Source organism: Panicum virgatum, chromosome 9K (genome assembly GCF_016808335.1).
Source record: "Panicum virgatum strain AP13 chromosome 9K, P.virgatum_v5, whole genome shotgun sequence".
Lineage (NCBI taxonomy): Eukaryota > Viridiplantae > Streptophyta > Magnoliopsida > Poales > Poaceae > Panicum > Panicum virgatum.
In genome coordinates this window covers 27,886,033-27,906,122 of record NC_053144.1, presented here as the reverse complement: position 1 = coordinate 27,906,122, position 20,090 = coordinate 27,886,033, and the positions used below count along the sequence as shown (strand labels likewise).

Here is a 20,090-nt window from a genome sequence, read left to right as displayed (position 1 = left end):
TTGATTTGATACCGATGTAGAACCCCACATTGCCCCACCATTTGCAGAATAGAGCTTTGAAATAAAATGGTTACTGCTTTATCTCAATACAAAAATCAATACCATCTTCCATCGTCTTTTTATTACGTTCATACATCCATGGTTGGCATCTCTACACATGACAATCATAAAACTATATGCTACAAAGTTCCTAATCCAGCTAGGAACCAAGGATACAAATTTGCCTCTCCTCAAACCCAGAATCTGAAACCCATGCCCAATTACATCTCTGCCATGGGAGTACTACAGACAAATACATCTAGCACAGAACGATTATTGAGCAAACGCATTATGTCAGCGAAAATGGGTTTACCAGTGGCAAATCGTAAAATTCTGAGTTGCCCGTGGTAAATAAGGAATTTTTTGTTAGGAATCTAAAGCTCCCTAGACTAAGCATGGCCCAGTCTCATGCAAAACAATATCATCAGATAAGGTTTACCTTGCACAAATGCATACAAAGTACTGCTGTATTCCTAGGAGCAAATTGTGAAATGGGGACTAGTAACATCATCAAAGCAGCTATGAACAAGGAGTTCTTGTTCCAACGAAACCAAAACCCATTACGATGAATGCAAAGGCCTGGAGGTAGATGTAAAGATAGTATTTATGGCTTCCAAGGACCAAGTCATATGAGGCACATATTAGTAGGTAGAGTGCAAGCAAGATCTCAGGAATGTAAATCCTGCAAAGGCAAAGATTTAAAATCATAAGCACGTTCTGCATGAAGCAAGTTATTTATTCTTTCAACACCAAAAATGTTTTTTTACGCAACAAGCTTCTTCAGTTACCTCTCAGCGCATTCGGTTGGCTTCACTGGTTCAAGAAGTGGAACATCAAGATCATCCATCGCAAGATCTCCTACCTTCTCAGTGACTACCCAGTCATTTGCATGTGCAGTCTCGAGCAAACCAGTTAGAGCAGCACGCATTCGGTGCATGGACATGACATTCTCGAACAGAATCCAGAAGGGCATCAGATGGAGAGACCTAATGTATTACATAATGTCAAACGAAGATGGCAACATTAACATGCAGATGGAAGGTTGTCGTGGTTAGATTATGCATACCCAGGATTTCTTATGGCATTCATACATGTAATGGCAGTGGGAATATAGAACAGCCCCCATACAGGAATGTTGACACCAGGAACCATTGCAGACAAAGGGATCACAACACAATAAAACAAGAATGTCACAAGGGGAGCGATAACCCTTCGCACAAAGAAAAAGCTGTACAACAGATGATGTTTCTTCCATATTGACACCTCCTGCATAATGTCAGATGGTTATTGTAGCATATCAAACTCATCGCAATGCCTCATGGAGTGGGGTCCAAGGAGACGAACCTTGTTTGTAATGATTTCCCATGCCATTTTCCTGAAGAGATTGGCAGCACCACAAGTCCACCTATGCTGTTGATGTCGGTAGGCTTGGAAGGTACTTGGAAGTTCACTCTTAACCTGTATAAGATTTGTGATTGTAATGTTGACATGGAACAACATATCATAGCTTCAGCAAAAAGCAATTATTTGAAGTTTGCAGAGACTCGGCCAAATACCCTAATATCACCAACATACAGGAACTCCCATCCCTTGAGGCTTGCCCGTACAGCCAAGTCCATGTCTTCTACAGTGGTGCGATCTTTCCATCCCCCAGATTGATTAATAGCGGATACACGCCACACACCAGCTGTACCTGCAAACAGAAGACAGTTGTTATTATTTTTCAATCAATTTATCCCACTTCATCCTGTGACATGAAACAGACAGTCTCAGGAGGAAAAAAAAATCAAAACCTCAGTGTACAGCTACGAACCAGCTCTTACCATTGAAGCCAAAGAATGAATGCACAAATGATCCTGATTCCTGCTCAACTTTGAAATGATAGTCTAGAGACATCTTCTGTATCCTTGTCATCAGGCAAACATCATAGTTCACTGCAAAATCGCCCGGCAAAGGCCAGGTCAGGAACATCCTGTAATCATAATGAACAAAACTCCTCACTTACTTCATCAACATGACCACTATCATGGCAAATGGTGAAGAAATTGCATCAGAACATCAGTAGTAATCAACCTTAGGTGATATTTTAATTGATTTAAAAGACAAATTGCCATTTAGTTTACATGGATGACTTGGATAACTCTAAGAATTAAGAAATAAGCTAAATGAAACAAACTAACTGAACAAAAGAATCCAAACTAACCAAACAAATCTACTCTCTTAACAAATAAAAAGGAATACCCATGAACAAGACAAGGGTGACTTGTCAGAATCACGGACATAACATAATTGCTCTAATTTCCAACGAGGATAGGAACTCCAAAAACGGAATATTTGTAAATATATACATTACTAGAAAATGATATATTTATGCTTACCAAACTCCCAACGTGTTTGTATAAGTGCAATCTTTGGGTTATGCACAAGAAACGGTATAGTTTTCAAAAGGAAGTCAGACTCAGGTTGGAAATCTGCATCAAAGATAGCAACAAAGTCGCACTGTTGGGCATATGTATGTTCCATGCCCTTCTTCAGTGCACCTGCTTTGTATCCCTTTCTGTTATTTCTAACCTCATACTTGATGTTAATTTTTTTGCTGGCCCAACCAAGGCATTCAAGCTCCACTAGTTCCTGCATTTGAGGAAAATGATGTCAACATATTACAGCGGCATAACTATCTAAATACAACCATGAAATGCTCTTGATGTCATGCACATATTCTGCATATAGCATTTGGGGTTCAAGACATCAATAGTAATGCCTTTTCTGTAGAAAAAACAGAAGCTTAGGTACTTTATAGATGTTAAACACATTGTGTAACTTGCATTATGCCCAGCTGCTGGCAAACACATATATGTTTAGTTTAATATCTTCCACAATGGCCGTGCAGTATATAGAAGCTTTCTCTATCCCTTTATTCTTAACATTCCGGTTAACACATCAAAGCATTTCTAAATTTTAAATCTTTCGAAGCATTGATTTTTGGTATGCATTAAGTGACTGAATTATCCCACTGATAAACATAGCAGACCAAAGCAGTGTTGCTGGAGCTAACCTAGCAAATTAGTTCTTTGCATTTGTATGCTCCATTGAGATGGGAAACTGATCATTTTTTATAAAGTTAACACACAATTAACTTTCAGAAACGCTTCTCATCGACCACCGCATGTTTGATCCAGAATTATATGAAAGTATTTACTTTTAGTCAATCAAGAAAAACCATGTCCCTGTAACCAAGGTGTACCTTAATTATCGGATCAGTGGAATCATCCAATACTTGTATTATAATACGGTCTGGTGGCCATGTCAGGGCACATGCCGCATTAATGGATAGCTTGTACACCTGCGAAAAGAAACAAATGTTCCATTGGTTCCAGTGTCAAATTCTATAAAACTGCAAGGCACCCAAGACCAATGTTCAGACACCTTGGAAAACTATTGATTTTTGGTCAAGGGCCAGCGATGCAAACAAAGGACTAAACCTGCATTAGTGACGGTGTCGGTACAGAAAGAAAAACAACTGTCCCCATCCATCTTACTCAGCAACTTACATCAAAATTGCACAGTAGGGCTGACTTACTTGACTCCAGGTGACCAGGATGGCAAGCAAAGACACTGTACCTGCCCCGCCCATCTCCATTTCTTCCAACTATTTTTTTTTGTAAGGAAGACTTATATATTTAAGTGGGCAACCAAGGTATTTCCAGTTTTTGTTTGTAAAAGGAATGCAATGCCGACATTCCTTAGATGGGCAACGGTATTTAAGTGGTGGCATCAGGGTTCTACTAATCAAAGCCAGTGTGCAGCGTGCTCGGAACCAGTGGAGCCCATTTCTGATACTAACTCCACCTTTGAGAGTAAAGGGAGAAGACTAGAAACACAATGAGACACTCGGAGCTTCACAAATTCCCCCAAGTGGTCAGTTCGTCATCCCTTCATTCAGAGCCAACAAAAGTGGCACCCAAGTGTTTATCAGAAGTAGGGCGCCCTATAGCCACCAAACCAGCAGCCTGATAAATTCCCCAGAAATTATCAGAACGACGCATCCAAGTATTCGGGATCACATCTAAAACCTTGGTCAGTTTGTAAGCCGCGTCTCTCTCTTTCACTCACTCTATCCTATTCATATGGCTGTGAAATCTCGATATCGCGACGAGCAGCTGCAATTTGCAGTTGCAGTGCGGATTCAGCTTTATTACACAGACAGAAGAGAGAAGCAGAGATTCTGGAAACGCCGGCGGCTCACCTCCCTCTCGTTGTACATGGGGATCTGCACGAGCACCATGGGGAACTCCGCCGCAGCGGCGGGGCCCTCCTCGACGTCGCCGCCCGCGGCCCCGGGCATGGGCTCCCACCGGTACCTCCGCTGCAGGGGCCGGCGGCGCCACAGCGCGGCGGCGGCGAGGCTGGCGAGGCCCATGTACGCGGCCTCGGCGACGAGCATGGCCGACGCGGCGAGGCACGCCCACACCGCCGCCCGCAGCGCCCACGCCGCGGCGGCGAGCGGCGGCGGCATCGGGGCGCGGCGCGCGTGGTGGGGTCGGGTGCCTTGCTTGGAGCGGACGGAACGGAACGGAACGGAGTGGGGTGCGGGACTGCGGGGTGGGTACGCCCCGCGTGCAGCAGCGCTGGCTCACTGGCTTGCGTCTGCGTGCGCCCCCTTTTTCGGTTGGGGTTTTGAAAGGGCGGGGGGTGGTGGTGGTAGCTGCGGATGGCGGTGGCGCGGGCGGCCGCGACGCGACGAGGGAAAGAGGAACGAGCAGGAGGAGGACCATCTGGATGTGGGGAAAGTTGCGGGGACCACCCGACGACGGCGGGCATCGGCCGTTCACGGTGCTCGGCTGGTGCAACAGACTCCGACTATTTCTCTCTCACATCATTCTAATATAGTTTTTAATCACTAATTAAATAATAAAATTTTTCTCTCACACCACTCCAGCTACAACTCTGACTGCCGAACGCACGCATTGGGATGCCCGTCCAGTGTGCCTGAGCGCGTGCAAACAAAAACGTCCGGCGTGGTTGGTCCGGCGTGGTCTCAGAGTCTCCTTCATTTATTAAGGCCGTGGTCTCGGAGCCTCATCTCACACTTCTTCGTACGTTCATTAAACTAAACATGCACCATCAAGTCTTCAGCGACGGCTCTGCTGGTTCTGTTCCTTATGGTGAAATTTATCTACGTATTTTTAAGTCTGAAGCTCCAATTTGACATCATGCTCTTGTTTACGATCAATAAGAATAGTTAAGTGTTGCTAAAAAAATAAGAATTGTTAAGTGGTATGAGCTATTTTTTTATATATTTTGCCAATAATTGTTTCCTAAGTAAAATACTCACATCATCTTTTGATGTACGGTACGTGTCTAAAGCCCTACTAGCATCTACTAATTTATTGCCTCCCTTTATTTTCAACACGTAAGAAGACATGCAAGATGACAATATAGATGCAGAAAATTGATAGTAGCGTCACAAAGTGGAGAAACGAGCAGGTTTTTTGAGGAACCAACCATGGAGTCACACGCGCTCAGAAAGACCCTTGTCGGGAACGCTAAAACTAGAGTACTCCGAAAGAAATGGAGCGTGGCGTGAAGACTGGCAGTCGGAAATTGACCGGGTCTCGTGGCTATAAACGTAAAATCACAGATTTAGGCCCTGTGTTTCCGAAAGAAATGTAATTACAGGAACCTTTAGGCCGCGTTTAGATCGCGAAAATTTTTGGGTTACGACACTGTAGCATGTTTCGTTTTTATTTGATAATTAATGTCCAATCATGGATTAATTAACGTCGTTAGATTCATCTCGTGGTAATCAGTCAGACTGTGTAGTTAGTTATTTTTTTAACTACATTTAATACTTCATGCATGTGTTGAAAAATTCGATGTGACGGAAAAGTTTGGAACTTTTTGGGAACTAAACGCGGCCTATGGCCCTCGAGCGAGGAATACTCGTGATGCACGAGGAGCGGGGCCCGCCCCCTGCCTGCATGCTGCGGACCCCTCTGTCCGGCCATTTGCAGTTTTCCTGTCCGGGCCCAAACGGAAAACGACACGTGTCCTCCGCACCTGTGATCCTCTGCGCCCAGCCGCTCCTGCCGTCCTGCGTGTTGCCGACTCGCCGCTGCTGTCTTTGGGGGATGCTCGGGTAACACACTTGTCTGCGAATCTAATGAGTTGGGTTGAAATGGGTTTTATAGAGTGAGCTTTGATTTGGAATGTGTTTACATGTGTTAAGATGGAGTGTTAGTTAATGAGGCGGGGCGAGACGAGTTCTATGTAAATACGGGTTGGGCGGGCTGAAATGCATACTCTATATAAAGCAATATAATTTTATACAAATGTGGATCCCAAGAAACAGATCCTGAAATTAAAAACCGTGTGTTCGCACTATAAAATAACTTTATATAAATGTGGATCTCAAGAAATGGATTCTGAAATTAAAAATCACGTGTTCGTACTATAAATTTTTATCGAAATTGACTGAAATTTGTTGGAGATGATTTAATATGATTGGCAGGTACTCTGTGTAAAACAGTGTGGCTAAAACCACATATGATCCCACATCAAGAGTCGGGCCTTGAAAATAAAACCTCGCATTCACATTATAAAATTTTATCGAAATTGACTGAAATTTGTTGGAGATGACTCAGTATGACTGAAAGTTACTATGTACAAAGCTGGATGGGTAGAACTACACGTGGGTTCTGCGTCAAGAGCCAGACCCTAAAAATAAAACCTTGCGTTCACAGTATAAAATTTTATCGAAATTGACTGAAATTTATTAGAGATGACTCAGTGTGACTAGCAGCTACTCTATGCAAAGCTGGGTGGCTAGAGCTACATGTGGGTCCCGCATCAAGAGCAGGCCCCTGGAAATTTATTGGAAATGACTCAATATGGCTGGCAGCTACTTTGTAGAAAGCAGTGTGGCTAGACGTAAATGTGGGCCACATGTCAAGAGCGGAGCCACTAAATTTCTATATATAGTGCTACCTCTGTTTGAAATTGTAGTTTGTTTGACCTTTTTGACCCTATATTTGACCATTCGTCTTATTTAAAAAAATATGCAAACATTGCTAAATTTAATTCATTCTTGAAAATCTTGTATTGATAAAGCAACCAACAACAAAAGAAGTGATATTTTGCATAAATTTTTGAATAAAATAAATGGTCAAACTTAGAATCAGAAAAGTCAAACAACCTATTATTTGAAACAGAAGGAGTAGAACTCATGAGTTTTTATAGATTATCCGCTTATAATGAGACGGATTAGTTAGAGTTAAAAGATTAACTAATTAAGTTGAATAGGGTTGGATGCCTATTTTGGGTGGAGTTGGATATAGTGTGGGTTACAACCCATTAGCTGCGATTCGATCCATCGCAGGAACGGCGACAGCACTTTCGACGTCCGAGGCCCAGCGCGCGAATGAAGCTGCCGGGCAGACATTTATTTTTATATTCTCGGTGATGGTTTCCGTGCTAAAAAAGACTCAGTTTCTTCATTCTGATATATATTTGTAATCGAGCATTCTTGTGAATGTGAGTGTAGAAGTCCAAATTTTTTGTAAAATTAAAATATGGTAACAAACATTAATGATATGTTTGGTTGAAGAGCAGCGCGGGACAGAGCCGTCCCGTCCAGTGTTTGCTTCACGAGCGTAGGTGTAACAGATCAGCCCACAGGCCATGTTGGGCCGGACCGAATTCGAGGTTACTATAGCAGTGTGCTACTGTAGCACCGCGGGGAAAGGGTATCTCGGTACAGTATTTCCAGTTTAGTCCCATACTAGAATCTGATGGAGAGACAGACCGGCTTAAATAGCCAGTCCCGGGAAGCGTATTAATTCCGGATCGCTCCTTTTGCACGAAGCAAGGACGAAAGCGTAAGAGAATTAATTAGCAGGTGTGTTCTACTCAACGTGTAGAGTAGATCTGCCGTTATCCCGGGGCGGGTCGTTACAGTGGTATCAGAGCCAACTCTCGCGGTTTCACGGGTAGGTGTGGGTCACGGGCCCAGGATTTACACGGGTGCGTGGCGGGTCAGTGTGCGGACATCTGGGATGTGCCGTTGGCACTGAACGCATGGATGTGTACATGTGTTGATTGGCACTAGGACATACAGTCATGGCCAAGAGAGGAGATCCTGGTCCTTTGTCTCATATGAGTAAGCTAGTTCGATGTCTCGACGAGGACGTCGAGTCCTCAAGGGTGGGTGATTGTAACAGATCAACCCACAGACCATGTTGGGCCGAACCGAATGTGCGGTACTGTAGCAGTGTTTTACTGTAGCACCACGGGGATGGAGAGACAGACCAGCTTAAATAGCCGGTCCCGGGAAGTGTATTAATTTCGGATCGATCCTTTTGCGCGAAGCGAGGACGAAAGCGTAACAGAATTAATTAGCAGGTGTGTTCTACTCAACGTGTAGAATAGATCTTAGCCGTTATTCCGGACTGGGTCGTTACAGTAGGAATGGAGCCATTCCTCAAAGCGAATATTTGCTCTAGATTCGGGATGAACTCGCTCGGTAAAAACGATCGGACGAGTTCGCTCCCATTCCACGCCGTCTCTTTTCCGTTTCATGCTCCGTCCGAGGCCATCCTTTCTCCCCGCGATTCTATGCTCTGCGTGACAAGCTCGGGTGGTGTGGGGGGGTGGGTGGGGGGTGGGGGGCGGGCTAGAGCTCTGATGGTGCGGGGCAAAGGTCCGGCGAGGCGAGGCGGAGCTTGGAGCAGCGTGGGGTGGACCTCGGGCGGCCCAGGTGGAGGAACAACCAGCGTGCGGAGCTCGGCGGCGCCTGCGGAACCACACCACGGACAAAGCTCAGGGAAAGGCTGGGAAGCGCGGCTGGCACTGGAATCTAAAGCGGCACAGGGTGGAGCAACGACTGAGGGAGCTCTACGGTGGGAGAGAGAAAGGGGGGAGTCTTAGGTGACCGACGGATGTGTCCCATGTAACGGTGGTTAACGGGGTGGTGGCAGATCCATTCTCACACCTCCAATCAAACAAGAAATGAAATGGCTCCATCCATCTAACCAAACACATGGCATATAATGGTCTTGTTCCTAAAATTAGGAATGGAGCCATTCTATCCTATCCCACTCTCCAACCAAACGCTAGGTTCAAGTTATCTGGTACATATGTGATTGTGGAACAAATATTTTGAACTGTTAGAACAAATGTAGAAATAAATAAATTACATAGATGATAGATAAAAACCCAAAAATCAATAAATGGAACAGAATTTCTGATAAAAAAGAACAAATGTCCTGATCTGTTGGAACAAATATTGTCAACTCGACATGGAATTAAAAGAATGTTTTGATGGGGGAAACAAATTTATTGAACTTCTGGAACAAAGTTGTGAGCAGAAATAACATATAAAATATTAAAAACTTGTTCTAATATAACAGATAATAATAACTATAACAAATAGACTTTGTGTTTAGTGAATAGAAATTGAAAAATCATGTGAAACAAAAAATAGAAAATTTGTTCCATTGAACATATGTGTATAGGTATCATATGGAGCAAGAACTCATATCGGGTGGAACAAAAGATGTGATGATGTAGAACAAATGTAGATATGCATAGAACACATACTCGTATTGTGTGGTGCAAATGATTTGATCATATGGACTAAAATATATTTAACTAGTGAAACAAATATAAATGTCACGTGGATAAAAGATCTGGGTAAAATAATGATATAGAAGCAACAACAAGTGAAAAAGAATAAAATTTAATTTTAGGAACAAGAAAAAACTAAGAACAGAAAAAAATGAGAACAGAAAAGCAAACTAGAAATGTACCAACCACGTGGTGCAACACTCACGTTATCACGAAATTAAAGCGGTCGGGGCGCGAACACAGCTAACCAGATGACTCAGATGACGTACGCCGGAAGCTGAGTAAGACTAACTCCAATCGGCGCGAGCCATATCGGCCATGCATTTTGCCGTTTGCATGGCTGGGCCATTTTGCCGGCCCGCTTTGCACTGCCAGTCCTCCAATCGTGAGAGGCAAAAAAACATTGTCCGGCCCACCGAAATTTGTTGGCGGCAAAGCAGGGACATTTCCCTCCGCCCCAAATCGACGCGCGCAGGTACGGCCGCGCGTGGAGGCCGAAGTCCCGAACGCACCCGCGACCGCCTGTTCTTCTCTCTCCTGGGTCGACGGTTGGAGGACTGTCCTTTGCCTCGCGGCCGAGCGAGTGCTATTTTGCACTTTCTCTCACCTCGGATTCATTTTGCACGCCCGGTATGCATGGTCGATTGGAGATGATGCCTCGTGCTACAGTGCACCCGACCCAGGCATTTTGCCTTTGCATGGCCCGTTGCATCGTCGGTAGGAGTCAGTCTAAATGGGCCAAAAAATTATACCAGACCTCGCGCGTGGGCCGGAACAATCCATCAAGCGGAATCTCTATCTCTATCTCTAAAAAGAGCTAAGGATCACCTTTTTTTTTCGTTCTCATTCCCCCTTCGTACGTCGCCCCCTCCCCTAGGGTTCACCAAACCGTCGGTAACCGGACCGGTTCCGGTTTGGGCCGGTACCAAACCGGCCCAAATTCAAAATTTAAATTCAAATTCAAAAAATGAAAAATTTTCAAAAAATTCCTAAAAATACTTCAAGGTGCGACGAATTTAATGGTATCAAAATTTCTCAAAAATTTGTTCATTTAGTATAGTTTGCGGAGATTTGAAGTTAAACAAAAAAACGTGCATACAAAAGTATACAAATAAAATGTAAAAGTAGTACAAAAGAGGATTGGAGGGTTCATTTAGACTAAAATATGTTATACAAACATTTATTTAGTATACTTTGCGGGCATTTGAATTTAAACAAAAAAAATAAATTTGACCGGTTACCAGTCAAACCGGCCGGTAAACCGGTCAAACCGACCGGTATACCGGTTAGAACTGTTTCAATGAGGAAATTTGAATTCAAATTTGTACGTAACCGAACTAATCGGTCCGGTTAGCCGGAACCGGAGCCCGGCGGTTAGGGGCGACGGTCGGAAAATTTAACCCCGGTCGTAGGTCGCCCTCCCACCTTCGTCTCACCCGCACCCCTCGCTCCGATCCACACGCCCCCTCCGTTCGATGCACTGCCCCTCGCTCCGATCCGCCGCCCTCCCTCTCGCTCCACCCCAAAGCGCCGCGCCACTCTTCCCATCGCGCCGCTGCCTCCCCAGACGCCGCGCTCCTCCTCCTCCTCCACCTCCTGCCGCCGCTGCCGCCTCACTCCTCCGCCCACGCGCCCCTGCCTCCCCGTCGCCGCACCCCTCCTTTCCCATCGCGCCGCTGCCTCCCCCGACGCCGCACTACTACTCCTCCTCGAAGTGCCGTCCCTGCCGCAGTCAATCTCTATCCAGGGGAAGGGGCTCCTGGATCTGCGAGTTCGCGGCGCACGCCCCTCGTCTGACACATCCATCCGAGAGGACCTCCACTTCGCGAAAGGGGTCGTCGTCGCCGTGCCCCACCGCCCGTCCGGCGCCTCAATGCAGCCGTCATGGGCTGACCTCACTGTTCCCCACCGCCGGACCATGCATACTCGCCTGCCGCGCGCCTTCCTCGCTGCCCGAACCGTCCCCGCTGCACGGATCTGCACCCGCGTCAGGATGACAACCCGGTGGAAATCGGCGTTCCCGTCGTGCCCGATGCCGCAGCGTCGACTGCTTCGAGAAGCTCGAGCAGATCGGGGAGGGCACCTACCGGTACGCATCTCTTGAAACTCCCCCGATTTCCCCAATCACGCAAGCACGCTGCCTGCACATCAGCCCAGCTAGGCGCCCCCACTGATTCGCTTTTTGTTGTGACTGGTGCCAGGCAAGTATTCTTGGCGAAGGAGACCGAGAGGAAGGAAATGTGGCAGTCAAGAAGATTCGCATGGACAACGAGCGAGAGGGCGTGAGTATTCCCTTGCTTGCATTTTAAAATACGTACTGGTTCACGGATCTCATTTGTTTTGAATTCAGGGCCAGTTCCCTATCACAGGCATCCAGGAGTTTAAAATCCTCAAGAAGCTGCACCACCAGAACGTGATCAACTGGTCAATCTCAAAGAGATCGTCACCTCGCCAGGTTTGACAAATATAACGTGAATCAGAGCATTGTTCTGGCAAACTCCGTTTGGCAGAGGATTAAGACCTATGTTAATTGTTTCAGGGCCAGAGGGAGATGAGCAGGGGAAGCACAATATGATTCTAAACAAAACACCATTGAATGTTTGCTTTATTGCTAATCCAGATGTTCTACTTATTTTTTGTTTAAAGCAGTGTACTACTGTGAATGTTTTTTCTGACTAATAAATCTCGATTTTCGTTCATAATGAATTTATGTTCCATTTAGATGAAGATTGCTTGGTTCATTGCTTCGAGCAGAAAACAAATGTTTTCAATAGGCATACATACACAGGTTGTGGTGAATAAAATCTCGATAACTATATATTAATTCTATTTTGATTCAAAGGCACATCACCTAATTGATCGCTCTGATTCTTAGAACATTACGATGTTTAGAAGACTCCAGTTGTCCTCATTGTTAGCCTGTGTTATTTATGTACTGCGGTACATTTTACTGGTACAAGAGGGGATAAATTTTGGGTCAATTTTGTTCATTGTGAAATAATTGATCCTAATCTAATACTTGTTTACTCCCCAAATTTGTTTTAACACTGAAAATATGGAGTCACGACTTATGCTAATAATAACTGTTAGATTCGAATTTGCAAGTTTTAGCTAGACACAATTACATTTATGTAGAGCAGAACACAAAAGCGTACATGTAGAATGCAATGTATGCTCTAGCTGCCAAACAACCTTTGTTTAATTCAATGATTCGATTAAGCTGTGAACTGACACTGTAGTGTTGATAGATGCAAACTAGCTTGGGCATTTGAGGAAAATTTTTTCCTTCGAGGTTAAGAGAATGTTGAGCTTTCTTTAAGATGTTTATAGATACTAAAGTTATAATTTTTATTATTGAGCTACTGATACTTTTGTTGCAACTCCAAAAGCTACGTGATGTGGCTTCTAAAGTGACGAATGTATGTCAAAAATTTTGCGCTTACTGGCAGTCTTTTACATGGGCTGTGTTTAGTTCCAAAATTTCTCACTCCAAACTTCACTATTCACCTATCACATTAAATCTCTTACCTCATGTATGGAGCATTAAATGTATGTAAATAAAAAAAAACTAATTGTATAGTTTTGATGTATACGACGAGACGAATCTTTTGAGCCTAGTTAGGTTATGGTAGGACAACAATTACCACAAACAAATAAAAAAGTGTTACAGTGTGCTATAGTATCCGATCTGATTATTTTTACTACAATTTTATGAATCTAAACACAGCCATGGTTTCGAGTTGCTAAGTTTTTCACACCATCACTTCAGAACACGAATATGCATTAACTAGGCCTCCAGTAGTTTTCGCTGAAACTGATTGGGAATTGATTGATTGGGGCCATGTTAAATGTTGGGTCCGACCAGGGCAGGATGCAGCCTGCATTGGGAACTGCTGGAATCCACGTGTCGTAGCTGATGCCAGTATGTGTTGTATCAAGTGTATTTAAGGTTTGTTTTTGTTTTGATGCTAACAAATTCTTCTGTCTTGCAAATTTGCAATGTTCATGAGTTGAACTACGACCAAGGACAATGGGACGTTTCAAATATTGTTCTCCTACAGATCCAGGATGCCAAATATCAGGTTCGATGTATAAGCAAGGATAAGGCATGCTTGCTAGTCATATCTGTTGGAATATAAGCAGTGGCGGAACCAGGATTGAGTCGAACCCCGGGCCGAGTTTTAAGTATAGACGTCCACAAACTCACAGTTCAAAAGATACATGAAAATATAAACGGAAAGATAGATAACATACAAAAAGCGTCATCGCGAAGTAATATATTTATTCTTCTTCAGCAATTGATCCAAGTCCTTCTTCAGCAATTGATCCAAGTCCAGAAGTAGAAGCTACTGCAAAATGAAAAAAAATTAGGCCGAACCCCGGGCCATGGCCCGGGTGGCCCGGGGTGTGCATCCGCCCCTGAATATAAGTGAATTGTTCACCTCTCCTCATGAGCTTAAGCTTTTGGTTTAAATTGGTTGGTACATGCAACTTAATATGGTATCAAAGCTAAAGGTCTTGAGTTTGAATTTTGGTTAGCGCAATTAAATAAAATAATTGTTGCTCGCTCCTATTCCACGTCTGAAGACTGAGAGAGCCTCCACATGAGGGGGAGTGTTGGAATATAAGTGAATTGTCCATCTTTGAATACATCTTCCCATCAGCTTAAGCTTTTGAGTTGAATTGATTGGTACATACAACTCAATAAGACCTGTAAATGATTGGACTTCACAATCATTGAACTGCAATTTAAATTTTCTGGAGCATGTTGACAAACTCTTATCATGATAACATAGGACGCAGGGTCCATACGTATGGCTAAGATAAATGAGACGTGTTGTGGTCCATAAGTTCATACGTATATCCCCTAGTTGCCTCAACTATTTGCATGAAAAACATCCTCGGAGATATCTTTGAATTTATTATTTAATATATTTCTGTCTCCGTGTGCATTTCGTATTGTTGATTGTTTCTATCATGTATCACAAGTTGTTTGGAAATCGCTGCTTTGCTTCTAGGGCCACATCTAGTACGGTTAAACCCTTATTAATGCTGACAGTGACGCTGAAGCTGTGGCTATTTCCATTTTCCCTCCCTTTTCTTTTAGATGAAATCTCATTTGGTACTTGGTAGTTGGGGGAAAGAAAACTAAGGCTTACACAGGATTAGTTTTCCTGAAATGATGCAAGGAATCAACTGATTCATGTGAAAGTACTGTACAATTCCCTTTCAAAAAATCTTGTGCTCCAAAGGAGGCCTCAAACTGAAAGAATTGCAAACCAAATGATCAGAAGTTGAAGATGCAGATGGTCTCATTGGGACCAAACTACCTACCAACTACATGTAACAATCTTTAAGATACAGGTCAAGAGAAAAAGGGGAACAGATTGAAACTCCAAGCCTACGTACGAGACCAAACGGCAAATGCCGCACATCCCGTGGTCAAGATTCTGTTTGTTCACCCGTGAACCGTTTGATCATCCGTTTATTTCATCCAAGACGCTCCAAAACTCCCTATTTAAGGTTTGGCTCAGAGCTGCAGACTCTGAAATTTGGATGCAGCGGGAACGGGCAGACAGTACTCTACCAGACACAGGTTTCCAGTGTCTCCTGCCATACCATGATCTGAACTGGAGTCCTCAGGATACAATATCTGCAGAATAAAATTTTATGCATGATGCCGCTGCTCAAAGCACAGGATGGATATCGTCAGCGATGACAGCAGGTTTTGAACAGTAAGAGTGCAGGTTCTTGTGGAGCAGAGCGATGGACTGACTGTTCCATGGTAGACGCCTACAGCTGAGCTGAACTGTTGCATGAAACATCAGACAGCCTTGATCTCACTCTTCCAGATAGTACCCTGTGCTTCCCTGTCTTCTCCTCGCCTCTCCGGAAATTCTTGCTCGTAAAACCGCATAATTTCCCCGGAAAATTAGCGTCCGGAGATAAGGACCCTTGTCATCCCAAGTTCTCCCTGGAGACGAAAAGCGTCACTGTTGTTCAAATTTCCTTGGTGTCCCATGCCCAGATGGCCTGGAAACGGCCACAGTTTCCCTTTTGGTTTTTCCCCGGCGGTCGGCAATGGCGTCTCCCTGTCGCCCTCGCTGGTCGCCGTCGGAGTCGCGCTGCAGGGGGCGGGCCCAAGTTGTAGCAAGGGTATTCAGACGAATACCCATTATTTCTGGTAAATTTTTTTTATATACAGTGTATCATATACATATGATGCAAAAAATGCAAATATTACATGACATAATAGGTTTTCAAATTTCTAGTTTCTGTTTCGTGCTGAAAAATCCTAGCAGCCCACGTTTTACCCCTCCCTACCCGACGGTCCACAAGTCCATTAGTGGTCAGGTAGCTAGTGAGCCAGCGTGATAGGCAGGCCAAACGCTCATGCGTCCAGTCGGTCCCTCGATTTTCAATCCCCAGCTGCAAGACCGCAACCCTAGCTCCTCGAATCAGCAATCCCGGCAATGAGGGCACGACGAAGCCAGATGGACAAACAAATGGAGGGGCTCGTCGACCGCGAGGACGGACAAGGGTAGGGGCTCCGCGGCCGGGCAGATAGACGTCGTCATGGGCTTGGTAACCAAGCGGGCCACAAGATGCGAGTAGCGGCCAGGCCAGCACCTCAGCTAGGCAGGGGCGCAGGGCTCGACCGTGCACGGCATGGTGCGCACGGCCAAGGCAAGGTGTTGCCACTTCGCCATGATGGCAGGCCCTCCAAAGCTCTGACACTCCAGCAGTCCGTGCCTTGTGGAGCATGGGCGAGAAAACAGAAGCAGTTTGAGCGAAATCAAGCTGAGTTGACTAGTGATAAATTTGATCTTTATTTTAAAAATTATTATTGTAATTTATAAATTTTGAATAATCAAAAAAATTTACACCTTTTGAAATTTTGAATACCCACCTCCTAATTCCTGGGCCCGCCCGTGGCTGCAGAACAGTTTCAAGTTTTAGTTGTTAGCGCCGGTGTCAGGGCTGCATCAAGCTCCTATGCCGATGGATGGATGGATGGATGTCAAGGCGGCAACTACCCTCTCGGTTTCAGATTTGCAGAGCTCATAAGCATTGGATCAAAACGTTGCGAGAAGAAACGCTTGGCCATCAGCGCTCCAGCAGAACTGTCTGCAACTGCAAAGCCTAGCTCCTAATCTCCCCCACTGCTGCCGTCAGAGTTGCTTCGTGCAGACAAATTAGCAATTAAGTTTGTCTGTTGAGTTGTCATATATAGGAGTAGTTTTCGTACAAGAACTGTTGCTGAAATATATGTGTCGATATTGTTTTTTATTGCTTTTTTTCATTTTGGTGATGTGTGGTGTGGTGGTGCCTATATAAGTGCGCCTATTCATATCATCCCCTTCTGCAACGACGCACACCATTTTTCTTTTTCTTGATACTTTGTACTGGGTGCGTCGTGTTGGTTGCACGCCATGGAGATGGGGCGATCGGGAAATGGCGGCGGCAAGGCGGTCACCTTCGACGACGCGGTGGCCGGGAGCCGGAACGGCTCCCTCCCGCCTTACCTTGATTACGCCGGCAACAAGGATGCCGCGGCGCGGCCGTTGCCGGCGCACGGCATGGGGAGCCGGCGCCGCACGTACGCTGACGGCGAGCTCGACGTGTTCGCCGCCGAGCGCTACTTCAAGGGCGCAATGGACGGCGGCAGCGGAGGCGACCGCAAGGAGGCCGTCGCCGCGGCGGCGGTGGAGACATCCGCCGCGAGGCCGGCGGAGGCCGTGGTGGTGGTGGCTAGGCCGTCCTCGACGCGCGCGTCGACGGTGAGCGCGGCGGCGAGCTCGGTGTCCAGTGCCAACAGCCAGACCGCGCTCTTCCGTGGCGGCGGCCACCAGCGGCGCGGCGGCGGCGGCTCCCCCGACAACAAGTGCTGCGTCCAGGTGGGCGTGTTCATGCGCACGTGCTCCGGGAAGCGGTCGGTGCGCGTCGCCGGCGGCGCCACCACCAAGGAAGTCCGCGACACCGGCGAGCCGGCGGCGGCGAGCAGGATCGACTGGTACAGGGAGCTGAGGATGCAGAAGGCCGCCCTTGGGCTCGCTAGGGACGACGGCATCAACAGCCATGGCCCGGTGGCCGTCGGTCTCCCTCTCCCGCCGAGTTTGAATCTTGGCGGCACGGCAAAAGTGGCAGCCATCGGGAAGGAGATGACGGCATGGGAGGAGAAGGCGGGCGAGCTCACCTGCTCGAGCTCTACGAGGAGGAGCTTCGCTCTCGTGGCTCCGGTCCGAGGCAACGCGCCGGCGACCGGCCGTGTCGTCGGCGACGGTGGCGGAGCTGCAGCAGCAGGCAGAGGTGGTGGCAACGACGAGGACGACGGCGCCGGGAGCGAGTCGAGCTCGGACCTGTTCGAGATCAAGAGCCTGATGATCGACGACTGCCCCTACGAGCCGAGCGAGGCGAGCATCCAGTGGAGCGTGGTGACCGCGGACGCGTCGGAGCAGCGCGGCGACCGCGCCTCCGGTCGATGGGCCGGCGGCGGCGGCGGAAGGGGTCCTGTCGTCGCCGGGAGGCAGCACCGGCAGGTGGGGCTGCTCGCGGGGTGCGCCAGCCACCGCGCCGTGGACGTGTCGACGGCGACAAAGGCGGCGGCGATGCAGCAGCGCGTTGATGCGTTTCAGAAGGCACGGAATGGAACCTGACGATGATCCTTTGTTTCGCCTCCCGATTCAAGCCACTGTAACCGTCTGTGTACTTAGGCTGTGTTTAGTTCGCGAAAAGTTTAGATTTTGGTACTGTAACATATTTTGTTGTTATTTGAAAATTAATGTTCAATTATAGAATAATTAAGCTTAAAAGATTCATCTCGTCCTAATCAATTATACTGTGTAATTAGTTATTTATTTCAACTGCATTTAATAATTCATGTATGTGTCCAAATATTCGATGTGACAGGTACTGTAGAAATTTTTTTGGAAACTAAATAGGGCCTATTAGTATCAATGTTGAATTTGTGTGAGCATCAATGTGCATGTAGGATAAAAAATGGGTTATTACCATGTAGCGTCAAATGCTTGATTAGACAGTTGTAGTAGTGCCTCAGGGTGTGCTTTGCACATGCATCTACATACCACCGGTTGATGTCTAGAACATTGAGGAGTCCAAGCATCTGGAAAATGTGGTGGGAGAAAATAAATGCCTTTTATGCTCCTGTGATTGAATGTTGTTGACAAATTCTCTCCCAACAAACACCCACACATGTTAGGCATAGGCTAGTTTGTGCTCAGCTTGTCTGATTTCGGCTTATTCAATAATGTTATGTAAAAGAGAATAAGCCAAAATAATTCGGAACATGTTTATATCCAATGGTGCGATTTTCCTAATAAGTTGAGAAAATCTGTTGTCCATGCATGGGCTGCTTCCTAATACGAGGATTAGCCAATTAATTGGACATTTCGACTGGAGACAAAACCGTCCGAGCCTAATCCGTAGCAAGACAAACATCGAACACAAGTTGAAAAGAAAAAAAAACGAAAGAGAGAAAAAATCCAAAGCTAGCACGGCAGCGGAGTTATGCGTTGCTGGCGGGCCGTTGCCATCGACGTGTGCCCATCAGCACAGCGAGACCCCTCCTTGCCCGGAGCGGCGCCCATGGCGTCCGGCCTGCCCGGATCTCTATCCACGGCGGACGGCGACGCGACGCGACTGGACGGATCGGCTTGGCCTCCGCCGTCGCACGCCAAATCACGGCCGGATGGGGATGCCTTTCTTTTTCCCAAGCCTAAAGGCGTGCACTCGTGGCTTGCGTTAGGCTCCTGTAGTTTTCCGGCCAAGAACGCAGGCAGGACAGGCATGGAGGATGCTGGCAGGTTAGGCCGCTCTTATCTCTTTTTTTTTTCTCCGAATACGCGCGCAGCGTATCATTGTATTAAGACGAATAATAAATTAATACAGTATTTAGTTACAACCCAAATGAAACGGACTCCATATGGACACAAGCCGGCAAGCCAGCTGAACACAACCCGAAAGATAAACTCCCACATGAACTACTCACATCTCGCACAACCTAAACAACGGGCTTTAAGCGTAACCCTCAGCCAAAGCTCAATCCCACGAAGGGAGAGCTCTCGCTCTTGTTCTTCAACATCGGAAACAAGTCCTGCAATGCGTCCACGTGGTGCGGCGGAGGTTCGCGAAAGAAATTCTCCACCGCTTGCTCCGCCGAAGCCGCCAAGGGCAGAGGTGCGCCAACCTCACCGAGTCGGCGCATTAGGAGCTCCGCCCCTCGCTTAGACGGCTTGATGGCCGAGAGAGGGTCCAAGGCTTGGCGATGGCTTCGCATGAGGCCAGATGCCTCATACGAAGGCAGTTGAGGAGGCGCGTCGACGAGGACAGGGTCAACTCGACGGCGATGAGGCGGCTTGTCCACAAGAGGCGGCGGAATATCCTTCGTGACATTGGTGATGAAGTCC

At 46.5% G+C, this 20,090-nt stretch overlaps 3 protein-coding genes across 3 annotated transcripts; 2 read left to right on the top strand and 1 right to left on the bottom strand.

Annotated features, from left to right (window-relative positions):
• Positions 1 to 55: 55 nt before the first annotated feature.
• LOC120651097 (probable glucomannan 4-beta-mannosyltransferase 2) lies at positions 56 to 4,722 on the bottom strand. The gene is made up of 9 exons (XM_039928462.1): positions 4,286 to 4,722; positions 3,284 to 3,382; positions 2,418 to 2,670; positions 1,863 to 1,973; positions 1,596 to 1,732; positions 1,384 to 1,497; positions 1,106 to 1,305; positions 828 to 1,025; positions 56 to 721 (listed from the first exon to the last, which is right to left on the bottom strand). The coding sequence occupies exons 1-9, from the start codon at positions 4,553 to 4,555 to the stop codon at positions 559 to 561; spliced, it is 1,545 nt and encodes a 514-aa protein (XP_039784396.1). The 5' UTR covers positions 4,556 to 4,722; the 3' UTR covers positions 56 to 558.
• A 3,435-nt stretch (positions 4,723 to 8,157) lies between these two features.
• LOC120647912 (cyclin-dependent kinase 12-like) lies at positions 8,158 to 12,390 on the top strand. Its single transcript, XM_039924720.1, has 5 exons — positions 8,158 to 8,241; positions 11,042 to 11,752; positions 11,865 to 11,945; positions 12,014 to 12,118; positions 12,203 to 12,390. The coding sequence occupies exons 1-5, from the start codon at positions 8,158 to 8,160 to the stop codon at positions 12,236 to 12,238; spliced, it is 1,017 nt and encodes a 338-aa protein (XP_039780654.1). The 3' UTR covers positions 12,239 to 12,390.
• A 4,291-nt stretch (positions 12,391 to 16,681) lies between these two features.
• LOC120651096 lies at positions 16,682 to 18,482 on the top strand. The gene has a single exon (XM_039928461.1). The coding sequence runs from the start codon at positions 17,097 to 17,099 to the stop codon at positions 18,318 to 18,320; it is 1,224 nt and encodes a 407-aa protein (XP_039784395.1). The 5' UTR covers positions 16,682 to 17,096; the 3' UTR covers positions 18,321 to 18,482.
• Positions 18,483 to 20,090: the final 1,608 nt, after the last annotated feature.

Coding starts and splice junctions, on each gene's coding strand:
- LOC120651097 (XM_039928462.1), bottom strand. CDS start 4,555: ATGCCGCCGCCGCTCGCCGCCGCGGCGTGGGCGCTGCGGGCGGCGGTG. Junction 3,383..4,285: donor CCATGTACAACGAGAGGGAG/GTGAGCCGCCGG, acceptor TTCTTTTCGCAG/GTGTACAAGCTATCCATTAA. Junction 722..827: donor CCAACCGAATGCGCTGAGAG/GTAACTGAAGAA, acceptor TTGCCTTTGCAG/GATTTACATTCCTGAGATCT.
- LOC120651096 (XM_039928461.1), top strand. CDS start 17,097: ATGGAGATGGGGCGATCGGGAAATGGCGGCGGCAAGGCGGTCACCTTC.
- LOC120647912 (XM_039924720.1), top strand. CDS start 8,158: ATGGCCAAGAGAGGAGATCCTGGTCCTTTGTCTCATATGAGTAAGCTA. Junction 8,242..11,041: donor AGGACGTCGAGTCCTCAAGG/GTGGGTGATTGT, acceptor CCCGGCGGTTAG/GGGCGACGGTCGGAAAATTT. Junction 11,753..11,864: donor ATCGGGGAGGGCACCTACCG/GTACGCATCTCT, acceptor GACTGGTGCCAG/GCAAGTATTCTTGGCGAAGG.